General features: G+C 37.6%; 2 protein-coding genes across 3 annotated transcripts; one reads left to right on the forward strand and one right to left on the reverse strand.

Annotated features, from left to right (window-relative positions):
• Positions 1-10: 10 nt before the first annotated feature.
• Positions 11-11,105, reverse strand: LOC145212402 (RNA polymerase-associated protein CTR9 homolog). Of its 2 annotated transcripts, XM_080080510.1 has the most exons (24): positions 10,826-11,104; positions 10,628-10,726; positions 10,435-10,536; positions 10,221-10,358; positions 9,704-9,911; positions 9,497-9,645; positions 9,206-9,313; positions 9,025-9,132; positions 8,835-8,963; positions 8,645-8,776; positions 8,026-8,262; positions 7,494-7,677; positions 7,348-7,436; positions 6,830-7,015; positions 6,437-6,580; positions 5,739-5,948; positions 4,795-4,940; positions 4,644-4,715; positions 4,436-4,571; positions 4,220-4,366; positions 2,411-2,554; positions 2,033-2,202; positions 1,102-1,283; positions 11-486 (listed from the first exon to the last, which is right to left on the reverse strand). In XM_080080510.1, exons 1-24 carry the CDS (start codon positions 10,865-10,867, stop codon positions 278-280), a joined length of 3,471 nt encoding a protein of 1,156 aa, XP_079936636.1. In that variant the 5' UTR covers positions 10,868-11,104; the 3' UTR covers positions 11-277. The 2 variants fall into 2 exon arrangements, with proteins under 2 accessions (XP_079936636.1, XP_079936637.1); XM_080080511.1 differs by lacking the exon at positions 10,435-10,536 and having other exon boundaries at positions 10,826-11,105.
• Positions 11,106-11,533: 428 nt separating this feature from the next.
• LOC145212404 (meiotic nuclear division protein 1 homolog) lies at positions 11,534-12,826 on the forward strand. The gene is made up of 5 exons (XM_080080512.1): positions 11,534-11,728; positions 11,797-11,920; positions 11,996-12,219; positions 12,289-12,403; positions 12,471-12,826. Exons 1-5 carry the CDS (start codon positions 11,726-11,728, stop codon positions 12,620-12,622), a joined length of 618 nt encoding a protein of 205 aa, XP_079936638.1. The 5' UTR covers positions 11,534-11,725; the 3' UTR covers positions 12,623-12,826.
• Positions 12,827-15,293: the final 2,467 nt, after the last annotated feature.

Here is a 15,293-nt window from a genome sequence, read left to right on the forward strand (position 1 = left end):
ATTCAAGAGACTTAATACACGGCGTTTATTTCAAAAAATGAGCATTTTGGGCATGTGCCTTTGGATTTTTAAGCACTGTTTTTGAACTGGTATATTTGACAAAAAGTGCTGAAACTCCACATAACATAGATACACTTTAATTCAATGTATACTTCAAACAACTGCTTTCGACCGTAAACGCAAACAGCTCAGCCTTGGGACTTCCGTTATTGATCATCCACTGCTTAAGTGAATTGAAAATACAGACAACAGTTGCCCATCAATTCATTTCCAATCTCTATTCTGAATCGGAGGCTTCTCCATCACTACTAGATACAGCTTCTTGTCCTCCTTCTTCAGCCCCTTCCTCTTCACCTTGTTCCATCTCTTCATCATCATCAGAGGCCGCAACCTCCTCCTCCCCTCCCTCTTCACCAGCTGACTGTTCATCTTCCGACTCTGCGTTGCTCTCAGCTTCTCCACTTTCCTGGTTGCTTTCGTTTTCATCTGAAAAAAAAACTCAAAATCAAACTTGGTTGTTATGTGGCTAACTATGTTGCCTACAGTGTGTGAAGAATATACTTTGAAAACCTGACACGAAATTATGGTTCATTAGCAATATAGGGATGGGTCGAGCCGGGACAGAACCAGAGTACTCGGCAATGAGCATCGCTGTTTTTGATGCTCGGCCGAGCAGTTGCACAAACTAAACCGAGCATTCAATTTGCATATTCACGCCCTGCATACGAAACTAGTGTTTGAAAGGGTATCAAGGACAAGATGACTGTTGTTTTAATGTGTTAGATGGCGGGAACACGCGTAATTCGCGTAATTCTGGGGCCTGTGCAGCTTAATACCGCGCTGGTAACGTAAAGGACCTTGAAAAGCTACTAAATCAGAGTGGAATTGAGAATGTTTGTGACGTCACAATGTGCCGAGCGTACTCGGTCGAGCAACAAGCATTATCGAAAGATGCTCGGAGTTGGACCAAACAGAACATTTGTAGTTTTGGCCCATCCTAATTAGCCAAGTCACTTATTGATCGAAGTTGGGTATGGTTTAAAAAGTTTCTCAACATAAGCTGTTTTGGACAATAGGGCATTTTACAAATAAATTTAATACCTTGAGATTCTTGTTGTTGTGTTTCCTCCTCATCAGAAGAAGCCTGGTTGATGTCACTTCCAGATTGCTGCATTTCTTCCCCTTCGTCTTCACTTGCATCTTCCTGTTGTTGCTGCTCCTGTTGCTCTTCATCATCGGACGAAGATTCCAAGCCTAGAGGTTTATGTGAAGTCGTCGCCTCACTAGAAAAAAACGCTCATTGTTTATCAATGTTCCATGATTTATGGGTTTTCGTAAGTTGGATCTGGTTAGGTTTCTTCTAAAAAGCGGGCCTGATTCGGGCCTCACTTTACACTCTGTGTCAGTATTTTTTGGAATAAATGTAACTTGCTAGTTGCTGGACCAATTGACTATTGTGTTAGTTGTCTTGGTCTTTCCTGGGGCCTTAATGTATAGGCAGGGTTGCCATTGACATGGACCCTAAAATAAGGACCACCGAAAATTATTTTTTATACGAAACGAAACAAACGTTTTTGAACAAATCTTTGCATTTATGCGAGCCATGACATATCACAGGTCATTCTTTTGGCAGAAACAATCTGTTCCAGCGACTCCTTGGTTCGTACAAAATACTTCGTGCGTCTTAGTACGACAGCTCAGCTCTTGGTTTACTTTTACTTGTAGCAGGGATTTGACTTGTAATTGTTGAAAATAAGACAAAATAAGGACTCAAGTCAAAAACAAGGACATTTCTTAGAAATAAGGACAATATGTTTTGTACGACATTGCCCTTCAAAATAAGGACAAATCTTATAAATAAGGACGGTATGGCAACCCTGTGTATAGACCTGTCATTTAAACTTTCGGGCCTTAACAGGCTCCTCAAAAACGATTCGGGTTCAGGCTCCAATTTCAAGCCCGTTTACAACTCTGATCTGGTAATACTTAGTGTGAACTGTTTTGTTTTGTGAAAGTCAGACACTGGACCTACTTGTCTTGTTGGTGCTGGCCCCCGCCGTCGGACGACATTGACGAATCAGATTCGGATATGTAGGCACGTGACTTAATTTTTAATTTCTGTTTTGCGCTCAGAACTTCCTGCTTCTTCGACGAAGATTTCTTGCTGATTTTTGACGTGTCAGCATCTGAGTCGCTATCGTCCTGAAATATAGGTATTGCGGTAAGGACGGAACATAACATTTTCCCCATTGTTATAATAGAGTAACAGTTTTAGCAAAACTTTTTAAAAAAACTTCAGTGGTTCTTAAATTTTCTTGCATTATCTACCAGCAAGCATTACAAAGAGCTTTTGAACGAAGCTTACAGTAGTGTAAGTGTTGGATTTGAAGTGTTGCTTGTTGTTACTCACATTGGACAATCTGCCTTCCCCGCGTTCCTTCTTGGTCTTCAGTTTTCGCTTCTTCTTTCCTTGTGGGTTGTCGACTTTCTTCTTCTTGATTGCGTCACTGCTGCTGCCGTCATTCACGAATTCGTCGAGGACCTTTGATTTTCGCTGATGGGAAAAAATGGATGACGGATGTGAACAGTTTGGCTCGAGGTATTTTGCACTCAATTTGTTAGGGATATAATATATGACTACGTTGCCATTATGCTCTTTGGCTGCCATCTGGGTTTTACTACTTTAACATTCGGCAATGCATCTGTACTTTAGTACTCAACACTGACAATCCATATTCTGCTATAAAACCTACTTTTTTGCTGCCTGCTTTAGCTTTCTTTTTCGATGCCTTCTTCTTTCTTGCCTTTCGCTTCTTTTTCTGCAAGTATTTCGCACAGTCACTGCGAAAACCCAAAATCTGACTTCTTACGTAAAATCTAAATATTACGGCTTCAGCTCTCACTTGCTACACAATACAAATGGCTACCACATTAATTCTATCACTAATACCCTGGTATCAAGGCGAAAAAATCGGTGTTGACTGGCTTACACTGCTACCTAATACCACAGCACTGTTTAAACTGTAAAAAGTAACAAATATAACTAGAAGGGTGGCTTTCTGATATACTTCCATTTTATATATTCTATACGATATTTACCAATTTACTATACACATCATTTGATCTACACATATGATTGTTTTTGTAAACAAAAACTAGTGGGTCCCCACACGCATGTTTGTGCGGATTTACGGTAAACAAATGTTGCGGTGATTTTTAGATTCTTAAGGACAAAAAAACAGCTGATTTCTAATCACCGAAAAGATTGTCTCTTAAAACGTCTGTCCGGACGTCAAGCTGATCCCTCCCGCTGTGCACTAAACCGTTTTAATCGTAAACCAGTGAATGACTCCCTTGGGACTGTCTGACTGACAGTGTACACAAACTATGGGCTGTGAAAGTCATTATTTGGCCGATTAAGGCAAATTTTTGAATACTAAACGAGTAAACTACTGCAAACAATTGTTTGAAATTTCAGCACATTAGGGCTTGTATTTCTTGCCTAAAACCAAAAAAGATTATTTCGGGATTTAAGGGGTGACGATTATTTCGGGGTTAAAGGGGTAAAAAATGGGTAAATCCAATAAAAAATTAGAAAATTATTTAGAATACCTTACATTGCACCAACCAACAAAGCATGAAACTCTTAGATCATGTACTTTAGTCAGTACAGCCGTTTTCAAAATTTTACATTTTGGGGGCTTGTGGGTGAACCGCTGGGTCATTTGGGGTCAAACTTTAAGAGGATCAGGTTTTAAGCAATAGCTAACATCTGTGTAAATTTGAATAAATTTAAAGCATTCTTTCTTGACCAAATGCGTTTGACAAACCAGCGTTAGACAGAAACGAATATTTCGAGGTTTAAAGGGTAAAAATGGGTAAATCCTGTTAAAAGTTAAAAAATTCTTTAGAAAACCTTACATTGCACCAACCAACAGAGCACATAACTTCTAGATGATGTACTTTAGTCAGTACAGCCGCTTTAAAAATTTTACATTTTGGGGGCCTGCGGGTGAACTGCTGGGTCATTCGGGGTCAAACTTCAGGAGGATCAAATTTGGATTAATATGTAACATCTGTCCAAATTTTAATAAATTTGGAGCACTCTTTCTTGACCAAACGCGTTTAACAAACCAGCGTTAGACAGAAAAAAGAAAAAAAAATACGGACAAAAACAATATGTGTCCCCTTCATAGAAGGGGACCCATAAATAACCAACCTTGCTGCCGGATTTCTTTTTCGGAGCATCTTCTTCAATTTGCTGCTGCTCGGCTTGTTGGATGAGCGCTTTGTTCTTATCACGAATCTGTGCGCGTTGCTCCATCAGTGCCCTCATCTTTTCTTCCTGTGCCCGAATGCGATTTCGCTACAAAAAAACGAAGTATTAGAAAAGTGCATTGTCAATCATATGTTGTACAAGTTTTTTGGTCCAAACCTCTTCTTCCAGTTGTTTTTCGCGGAGAACCGCTTTCTCCCTCTCCTGCTCCTCCTTCATCTTTCTCTCCTCCTCATCCTGACGTCGTGCGCGGGACACGTGATACTGCGCTTGCGAAAGCAAATCTCTGCACTTACTATGGAACAAACAGGCCTGTTAAGTCCGAGCATAATAATATGGGCTATTATTCTACCACGATTCAATATACCTGGCTTCTTTTCCTGCTTGGTTGAGATCAAACTTCATCCGGTCGCCATGTTTGCTCAAATATGTAAAGTATCTGGAACAGAAGAAGGTTTCTTGTAAAGAGGTTTACTGTGTTTTGACAGTAACTTTTAACACTAGATGTCGCTACTTACCCTTGTGCAAGTTCAAGCTCCTCCACAGCTCCCAACACGGTTTTCAAATCGCTCTTTTCATCTTGCAGAGCGGATGTGGCAAGTTGTTGTAGGACCACTGATGTGTTATAAAGGACGGCGGTATCGTGAGGAGCAATATGCCGCGCCTGTATTGATATCTAACTGTTACTCTTTGGTATTGTTGAAACGACTCAAGTTAGTTCAAGCCAAGGGACTAAACTTTGTCGAAGTAGTGGATTTGAGTCAGTTAAGTTTTGTGTAATCGATGCATTTTGCCAAACCTTTTTGGTTTGTTTAAGACTAACAATGAAAAATCGGGCTATTTTAATAAGCTTTTTTATGTAATTACTTTTCAGCAAAGACTAAATTTCAATTGAGTATCAACAACCGAAAGTCAACCTAAACTTTCTAAATAAGGGTGTAAACTAAATTTGTCACTGGGATATAACTACATTAATAGCTCTTCGACCAGGGGTTCCAAACTGTTTTGGTCTATGGCCCAAATGTTTATTTAATAGCGATTCGTGGCTCACCACGTACTGTAAATTTGGGGACAAAAAAAAAACTCAAAAACAGGCGAAATGGTTTCTAGCAATTTATTTTTAATGAGATGCATGCTCCTGAAATTTGGCTACAAGATTCGGAACTCTTTGCAAATATTATGTTTTTCAAAACAAAGCGCATAATATCTACAGTAGAACAAAACAGTAGAATCTGTTCAAATGGCTCTGTGGCCCATCGAAAATGTCTTGGTGACCTAGTACTGGGCCATGGCCCACAGTTTGGGAACCACTGTCTTAGACCCAGTAGGCTATCACATTCACCACTATTTGTTTAGCACCTCAGAAAAATTGACAAGAGTATTGAATTCTAAACAAACACTAAACTAGGGCAAACCCGTAAAATCTTATTTAACTATTCATGTAATAAAACTAAAGTCTTACTCTGAGTAGGGTTTTCTTGCAGTCCTGGAGTTTTCCGCATTTGAAGTAAGCTCTTGCGAGATAGAGAAGAAGCTCCGGGTCTCTGCGGCTTTTGAACTTTCGCGCGCAATTCTCGTACATCTGCACAGCGCTGATGTACTGACGCTGTTCAACGTATACGTGTGCCAGGTTGAGCCATACATCCGGGACATCAGCCGTTGCCTCTCTAACCTGTTCGTTGAGAACGCAAGACTTCATCGGTGTCTTTTTAAGGGATTTAGACCAGGGATCCGCAAATACTGGGTCGCAACTCACACGTGGGTCTGTTTGTTACGTTACAGTAAATTACGTTAAGCCTTTTAGTTTCAAGAAACACCCTATTGTCGCTGAAAATCGTTTGATGTTCAAGTAATATACCGGGCTCCGAAAATAAATGAATTCGACAGAATGCTTTGCTTTTGTGTACTATGGGTTACGAGACATTAGGGGTTACTTTTATGGGTCCCGTTAAAAACTACTTCCCCTTGTTTTGGGCTACAATTATAAACAAATATCATGAAAATGAGAAAAAATGTACAAAATTGATTATTCGGTACTGGATTTAAATGTTGGATAGTCAGTCAGCTACTCTGAATATTTTTCTCTCATTTTTCAGGTAACCCACCGAGAAAAAATTATGGTTTAGACACAAGAAGAATGGTAACAAGTTGCAAACTAACCTGAGCAAAAATGTCTCTGGCTTCTCTTACGTATCCCTTATGGGCAAGGACAGCACCTATTCCATTGGCAGCATAAATATTCTTCGGGTCATTGCGCAAAACTTGTTTGTACATTGCCAGAGCACGATCCTGGTGGCGTTTCTCCTGCAACGAAAATTTACATGTGCAAAAACGTAAAAAAAAACTTTCATGAGACACAATAAACGAAAAAAACAGACTTTATTTGGCATATTTTTTTCATATGGAGCGATCAAGCGAAACAATACATTAACTCAAAAACCATGTACAATTGACACATATGTCCAAGTAACTGATATCTTTAATACCCCGTAATAGATTATTTATATGCAACAAACCCCTTTTTTTTATAAAACCTCAGCAAAAACATCTTACTTTTTCTTTGTCTCTGGTTGGATTATGCAAAGTCTGCAACCACACATTGCCCAGCGCCAACATCGAATACGCGTCGTTCTGTGTTGATTCGTGTTTGAGAATTCGCTCAAATTTTTTCTGACCCGGTCCCCATTCGTGCTTGGCCAAGTGAAGGTTTCCAATTAACGACCAAGCATCAGGATGCTCCTAAGACAAACCAAAATATTCAAAGTTTTAGTCAATAATCGGCAATAGTTTAATCGTATAAAACCAAAATGCGAATTGGGTCAAATCAAAAAAAGTTGACTAGAACTTGGCCAAAGTTATTTGGGCTGAAATGTGCGAGAAAAAATATCAAAAGCATTTTTTTGAAAGCAAAAAGTAGTCAAAACGCATCGGCACTGACACTGACTCGAAAAGTAACCTGTTCAAAAACTTTACTGCTTGTATAAATAAAATACCTGTTGCTGACTTGCTGTAGATATTGTCAAAATGCATTATTAAATTTCTAAGCGATGTTTAAGGCTTTGAAAAAATACCTGATTGATTTGAAGAGCTTCTTTGAACCATTCCGATGCTTCGTAAATCTGTCCACGATCTCTGGCCATACAACCAAGACGCAAGTAACCTGAAAAGAGCGCAAAATAAAAACTGAATCAGACTGGACACTTTCGACAAGACTTACAGTCAATGTAGTTTGGATGTTCGCGTAAGATGTTCTTGTAGAAATCAACAGCGTCTTCGAAATGATACATTTCCTCGCACAGACGACCGAGGTTGTATTGCATGGTGACCATAATGGAACGGTAGTACAAGGCATCGTGTGATGATTCGTCGTCGCATCTTTTCAACGCCACTTCGTAGTATTTCTGTAGAAGTGGGTGGTATCAATTTTAAACTCGATTATTGTAATATATGTGTGTAAATTGCAATGTTCTGCTTGGTCAAATATTGGGAATTACCTTGAGATGTCCACGCTTGGGCGTTACCCGGATCTTTGCCTAATTCTGACAAAACTTGAGGTACAAATAATTTTTAATGTGGTAAGGTTTTAACTAATCGACATCGGTTAATCTAGATCTTCGCCTAATCTGGACAATTTTTTTTGGTCCAAACTGGTTTTTTTTTAAACTTAAAAAAAAATGATTTTGAAAAATGCTATTACACGGGTACCAGTTTGGAGTTTTGCATGGTTCTTAACTCGACTTAGAAAGTACCTTGGCTTCGTTGAGATTGCCCAATCGGAAATGCAAGGCCGCGATGTTGTTCAGAATTTCGGGGGGAACGTCGGCTTGGACCCGATCTCTTACGAGCGATGTCGCCGTTCCATATGCTGCAAGTGCGCCCTGTACACCGTCGGATGTTGTGCTGCTTCCTGTGGATGACGGCTGTCGCTCAAGAAGTTGCGCTAACTCGATCCAAGCTTCTACATCGTCGGGATATTGTTCTGTCACCTGAAGTATATCATGTTGTTGTAAAGTGGAGAAAAGTCGGTGGTTTCACATTAGAAGATATAGTAAACTTCAGATAATCTGGATCTCTGCCTAATTCAGACAGACACAAATGATTTTTAATATGGTGAAGCTTTAACTAATCGACATCAGTTAATCTGGATCTTCGCCTAATCCAGACAAATTTTTGGGTCAAAACAGGTCTTCATTACCCAAGGTTTTCTGTAGCAAGATATATCTACCCATGCTAACCACAAAAAAAATTCTGAAAAAAGCTTATGGGTGTCTTTTTGACATGTCAATAATTTGTTGTACTGTATTACCTTATTAAAGGATATCATGACACTGTGTTGGATTATTTTCATTTCCCATTGTAAAGTCTTACCTTCTTCAAGTGTTTTTTTGCCAGTTCCTGCTTATCAGGATGATCGGATTGTGCATACAGGGATCCAAGGATCTTCATGGTTTCATAGTTGTTTGGGTAAGCTTTCAAAACTTTCTCAAAACACTCAGCAGCCTAGAAAAATGAAGTTGTATTATTGTGGTTCTGCTTGATGGAGGTTAAGTCGACCTACCCTTTCACGATCTTGCTCATCACCCTTGTAAATGTACATTTGCCCAAGGCCATAGTAGGGCAAAACAAAATTTTGTGAAGCAAACTGTGTCGCTTGGTAGTAGTACTGAAAAGCTTGGTCAAAGTCACCCTAAACATTAATGTTTGCAGTTGGTAGAAAGTATGTGGAGCAATTAAAAAAATATGCCAACCTGAATATGGAAGCTTCTGGCTAATTGATAACAACTTTCAGCCTGTATTGCCTCGTTCTCAGTATTGTGAAAAGCATGGAGGGCAAGATGCTGTACTTTATCATAATCCTGCAGAGTGTAAAGGTGCATTGTTTTAAATACATGCATTGCTTCATTGTGTTTGATTAATTTGACACCACACCTTCTTAAAGAAAAAATGGTTGGCAAGATGGTTCAAAACCATTGGATTACTTTGGTCAATTTGATAACCAGTAGATAAGAGTCTGATTCCATTCCGAATCGAATCAACCTGCATAGAAGAAATATGTAAACATAGTGACAATTCGGGTAAAAAAAGAAAATGACACTGCAATGTGTAAAAAACATTTGTTTGGCCTGAAACATAACGCAAAAAAACACAACGTTTTGGTAAAATGTTCCATACACAACTGAATGATCTTATATATAACAAATACTTGAATATTCAACTTACATCTTTGTTATTAAGATCAAGTAATGCAATTCCAACCAATGCTCCAACATTTGTAGGATTTAAATCAAGTGTCCTCTGAAATGCCTGCCTTGCTTTTTCAAGCTTGTTAAGTTTGTAAAAGCAGTGTGCCATTCCCAGTCTAACATCAGCTGCAGAAAACAAAAGTGTGTCATTATCTCATCACACAGCACAAGCTGCATCTTCTACCTGGACAATTAGGGTTGCTTCTTAATGCTTTTTTGTAGTAAGCCAATGCCCCCTTGTAGTCTTTTTTGTTGAATGAAATACAAGCTTTCCCCAACAGGGAGGGAATGTTGTCAGGAGATTGATTCAACACAAAGTTAAACTGGGCATCTGCTTGGTCCATTTTGTCCCCCTCCAGCAAGCAAAAACATGCACGACCCAAAAGATGGTTCTGTAATATATGGCATAATTACTACGTAAAATATGTGGCATAACGGATTACAAGTGGTGTAATTGCAGCTAGGTTATTACAATGTTTGTCATGAAGTGAGTCAAAAAAGCAAAATAATAAAAAAACGGAGGAATCACTGTACCAGAACCAATTATTAACTTTACATGGTTAACTTTCTCAACTATTTAAAAACATATCATGGAAAAGCAATGTTTAAGGCATTTTTCAGTGAAAAGGTGTCACAAGTTATAAGCCACTGTTGAACTAAAAGGATTATTTACCACACTTTGCTTTACCAGATAGGATTACCTGATCATACATAATTATTTTGTCAGCCATGGTGTACAGCTGTGTGGCTTGCATAAACAACTCAGTTCTTCTGTCCTTGTTTTTCTCCGACCTTGCCTGCTCCACATAATAAGCAGCTAGAGTGTCCAGACAGGTCATCTAAAATAAAAAGCATTGTTTAAGCTTATAAGACTATAGCTGGAAAGTTAAAAGATAACATTGGTTTATTGTCTACCTGATCTTTTTCATGGTTGGAATATTCTAAGTTTGCACTTGTTCTTGCAGACTCAAGAATTTGAACAAAGTCAGTGATTTTTCCTTGTTTATAGTATTCCAACTAAAACAACACAACTAATTTTACCAACTGGTCCAGAACTGTACACAAACACACTACTCTAAAGGTTTTCGAAAAAATGAGTTTTACTGACAGCTAAAGTGATCCATATGTTAAGGGTTGTATTTTCCTGTTTCAGTATATTGAGGACTTCTTCACCATCAGGAAGTTGGGCCAAGTCCAGTTCTATTACCTTGAATGTAACAAACAAATAGTTATTTATAAATGGAGTCAGTATTTAAACCTTGGACTTTTTAGGTCATTTAGAAAGAAAATATTGAAAGCTACTTACCTCATCTGTATCTCGGAGTGGAATTTCAACGGAAGTTGCCATGTTTTATTATTACTGATCCCACTTTGAAATAACAGTTTTCTTCTTTTTTGCTGGGTCGTAGATAAATTTGCGTTGGTTGTAGAGATGCAAGGTGAAAGTTAGTACAGTCAAAACAGAGAACAGACCATATCCGAGTTTTTTTCGTCCTGGTAATCCTGACCACCACTCTGTAATTTCACCCATGCCACAATCAATAAACAAACAAGTCAATCTGTACAAAAAAGGAAACTTATTTTTTTAACAAATCCTCTTCCTTATTATTTTAAACCGAAAACCATGAGTTTATGTTTTTTTTACATTATTTGACAAGAAGCTTACCAAAACAAAACAAAAAACTACATCATATTAACAAAGAATTTAGAACACTGCATTCTTTTAGAACACTGCATTCTCTATGCAGCTCAAAATTCAAAATGCTCTTAGCTCAACTCAACTCAATGCAAAACAATCTCAACTCAACTCAACCCAACATAATCCACCGCAATCGTTGTGAACTTTTACATTTCGCTGATAGGATGCGATTTACAGCAGTAAATAAGTTTAGAAAAAATAAACACGTGTTGCTGTAAACCGTGTACAAATAAAAGTACAATTTTAAGACTCCTTACACCGTTACACGTTTTATGATAGTTCTGCGGTGTACATATGTTCGTAAATTACCCCAGATTATGCTATTGTTCTTTTGCTAAATATTACATCATTGTGTATGATTTCGATGCCTTAGTTTGGCGGGGAAATGTAAAGAATTCGATTCGTGTTGTGATTTGTGCTTTCGATTTTGTTTGTAATATAAAGAAAGGTGTTTTTTGACTTGTTATTATCTATTTTAAATATAAAGTCCATAGGCCTGTACCTAGTATGGTAAGTAAATGTTCTAAGCACACTTGCCATGAATATGTAAGGTATTTTTAACAACCGGCATTTTGTAGTCCAAGAAAAGGGGTTTAAGTTTGGAGGAAAAGCGGAAAAGAATGCTTGACATATTTTTTGAAAAGAAAGAATTTTTTCATCTCAAGGAACTGGAAAAAATCGCTCCTAAGGAAAAAGGAATAAGTATGAATATTGTACTAAAAGTAAAACAAGAAATTAAGAGATGTTACATACTTTATTCTTGATTTAATTTTGCAGCTCCAATGTCAGTTAAGGATGTTGTACAATCACTGGTGGATGATGGAATGGTCAACTGTGAAAAAGTTGGCTCAAGCAGTTATTATTGGGCCTTTCCAAGTCAGGCATTTAATGTACGACTCAACAAAAGAAAAAATCTTGAAGAACAAATTGACCAAAACAAGGAAAAGAGATTAAAAACAGATGAGATGAAGAAAAACTCACTTGCAGATCGCAAACCAACTGTATACTGCAGAACTATAAATTTTGCTGGTTATTTATTAATGATATTTTACATGTAAATGTTTTTTTAGGCTGAAAGGGAAAAACTTCTTGCAATGGTTGCCAAGTTACAAGACAAAAAGAACCAACTACAAACAGAAATTTCAAAATATGATGATTGCAATCCAGATGTAATGAACAGACTAAGTGAGAAATTTTTCTTTATTTTTGCAGAGCATGAATTGCAAGTATTTCATGACGTTTAAAATAACAGTTGCAGAAACTACAATGTCAAAAGATGCTGCCAATAGATGGACGGATAATCTCTTTACATTGAAATCTTGGTTAAAAAGAAAATTTCCTATTCCCGAACAGCAAATAAACAAACAATTTTGCATTCCAGAGGAGTTGGATTACATAGAGTGAATAATATCATTTGTTCAAAATTAAAATATGCAGGTGATATTTTTCTTTTATACTGCCACTGGTGACAGCTGTTAGACTTTTGCAGCTGTTATACCACATGTAAGGCACATTTATGTCTGGGTATTTTGCTGTATTTATATGTGTGTGTTTCAATGTATTTTTATATGTGTGTGTTTCATTTAAATATATATTTCTTACATTTTACTTGTAAAATATCTGTACATGTCTCTGATTTTTGCAAAGTAAGCTTTAGACTTAAGCTTCCTGACACAATGGTTGCCTAATCTTTCTTTGCCTACATCAAGGGTGGGTAAGTCCGTATGATGCGTTTTACAGACTGACAACAGCAGTCAAAACTGCACAAATTATCCGGCTCATGACCAAAAAAGTTTCTTGTTCATGGTGGCCCTAATATGTACCAAACAGCTTTTTAAGACTGTGTACAAAACGAGTTTTTGAACTAGAAGGATGGCTCAGCACATTTTACCATTGCAAATATAGCTTAGTTGTTTCTGCAGGCAGAAACTTATGGGTCCCCACACATGCAATGTTGAAAATAATGCATTTCAATGGATAACCCATGAGAAAGTTTGGTGTTGTAAGGTAAAACACAGTCATCTGTACTTGGCTTAAATATTCATGCTATTAAAAGTACAAACACAAAAATCGACAACTATAAATAGCAAATTTTACAAGCTGACTAAATTTAATTTAACCTTTAAATATAAAATTCACCAATTTTGGGGGCTAGAGGGGTAAATGTTCGTGGTACAGGGATGAACACAACAATCGACACCTATAAATGACATATTCTGCAAGTTATCCAAATTTTAGCCAATTGGGACATATTGTTTGAAAATTCACTCATCTAAGGGGGTTAGCGGGGTAACTGATGGGGTTCTAAACCCAAACTATTAAAATGTGGAACCACAATGACCCAAACAACAGTCCTGGAAAATTTTGTCCCAATCAGCCATTGTTTAAAATCTTGATCACTAGGAGCGTTTTGAGCAATTAATGTTTCTTATATGAATAAGCATTTTTACATAAAAAGACAAAATTATTGTGAGTTGGTTGGGCTTGATTATGGGTTGGGTGTTTCTTCCATCCTTATCGATCCCTGGTAATTTGAACAAAACGCAATTTCCGGCGTGGCAGCAAATTGTCTGTTCCAAACCAGAAAAGTAACCAGTTTTGTTGTGTGAATGTTTTCACGTCATTAATTGGCGTTAGTTTAGTTGCCTTAGATAAAAGACGACAGAAACGCAGTTGGCATACTTTGATTGCATCGGAAACGAGAAGAGGTTTTATATCTTAAGTTAGACCACTCTTGTATGTTATTGTATCGGCGAATTCTGCTCGACTGTGTGATGCTGCTCAATTGTAATTTAGTAGCCTGTTGCAGCCATTGAATTCTGGAATTAGTTTTGAGGTCAACAATTGCTATATCTGCGATCGTGTAAGCACCTTTGTTAACATATGTTTATGGTAACCATCTGCGTGAGCAAACCTGCGGACGGTTTCAATAAGTATTTTCGGCGCACCAAACTTGAGTTGTATAGAATGTGAGGACATGTTATCAACCGAAACAGTTCGACTTTTGGTAAAATAGCATTATTATCACAGGGACAAAAAGTGCAGTGTTGTTTCTTAATAAGTTACAGCACAGTGTCTTTTTAACAGAGTATTCATAGCTTGTAAGACGCAAAACATATAATTTGTTTTTCAACAACTAGTCTTTAACTCATGTCGGTAAGTTGTTTCCATGAGAGTAAGTAGCATCATGCATCAAAAACAGTACAGACAACAGTTAAAACGTAAACCTTTAAGTTTCTCTGGAAAAGAATTGTAAGAGCTACTGTAGCTTAGACTACAAGACGCTAAAATTCCGGACGTGTATTAAATTCATGCTTGTACAAGTGCCAACACCCCCTGCAACTCCATGAACCCTTCTGACTGATGTAACAATTAACCTGCTTTTTAACCGTTAAACAGACTTGAAATGAAAACGTTAAGCTAAAATGGAAATGTTATAGGTGACGTTTTTCAAAAGAACGATTTTTTTCCAAATGATAGTGCATGTTATAGTTATACAAAAGAAAATTACTCTTGACCACCACTGAGTTTGATCTGCCTTTTTTATCATGCGCTCCTGATTGCATACACTTTTGTTTGTTTTTTAATTAAATAAGCGACGTAAATAGGTTGAAGTCATGGTTTTATAGGGGTGCTTGATTTGGTCGATATCTCGGCGTAAAAAAAAAGGTAACAAATGTTTTAAAACGAGTCTGTGTTCACAAATGGATCCAAAACTAAAACTGCGATTGCGCAGTTGGAATTTTACGGATTTTTCGAGAAACTTTTGTGTTTCGAGGCATGGTCAAATATTTGTTTTCTATAACTTCCTGCAAAGCAACGTAATCATTAACCTGCCCCATCGGTCATATTTAATTAGAGTCAACAATTGCACAAGGTTGTAACGTCGAAATCTTTGCAAGGTAAACTAAGCGACAATGTTGAGGTGTAGTAACAAAAGAAATGCTGTGGTTGCAGCAATTTAAACAAACCGTGTGCCTAATCGTATGTCTTAAGTATTTGGTTCTGCAAAGCGTAGGTATGCTATGTGGGTGTAATACTGAATTGCAGTAAAAATATGTGAGAGTTAGCCTTT

This window comes from Phallusia mammillata, chromosome 2 (assembly GCF_965637545.1).
Source record: "Phallusia mammillata chromosome 2, kaPhaMamm4.hap1.1, whole genome shotgun sequence".
NCBI lineage: Eukaryota > Metazoa > Chordata > Ascidiacea > Phlebobranchia > Ascidiidae > Phallusia > Phallusia mammillata.

Excerpts from the sequence above, each read along its gene's own strand:
- LOC145212402 (XM_080080510.1), bottom strand. The coding sequence starts at position 10,867 with ATGGCAACTTCCGTTGAAATTCCACTCCGAGATACAGATGAG. Across the intron at positions 10,727-10,825 it reads CACTCCGAGATACAGATGAG|GTAATAGAACTGGACTTGGC; the intron begins GTAAGTAGCTTT and ends GTTACATTCAAG. Across the intron at positions 487-1,101 it reads ACAACAACAAGAATCTCAAG|ATGAAAACGAAAGCAACCAG; the intron begins GTATTAAATTTA and ends TTTTTTTTTCAG.
- LOC145212404 (XM_080080512.1), top strand. Across the intron at positions 11,921-11,995 it reads TCCTAAGGAAAAAGGAATAA|CTCCAATGTCAGTTAAGGAT; the intron begins GTATGAATATTG and ends TTAATTTTGCAG. Across the intron at positions 12,404-12,470 it reads AGATGTAATGAACAGACTAA|TTGCAGAAACTACAATGTCA; the intron begins GTGAGAAATTTT and ends TTAAAATAACAG.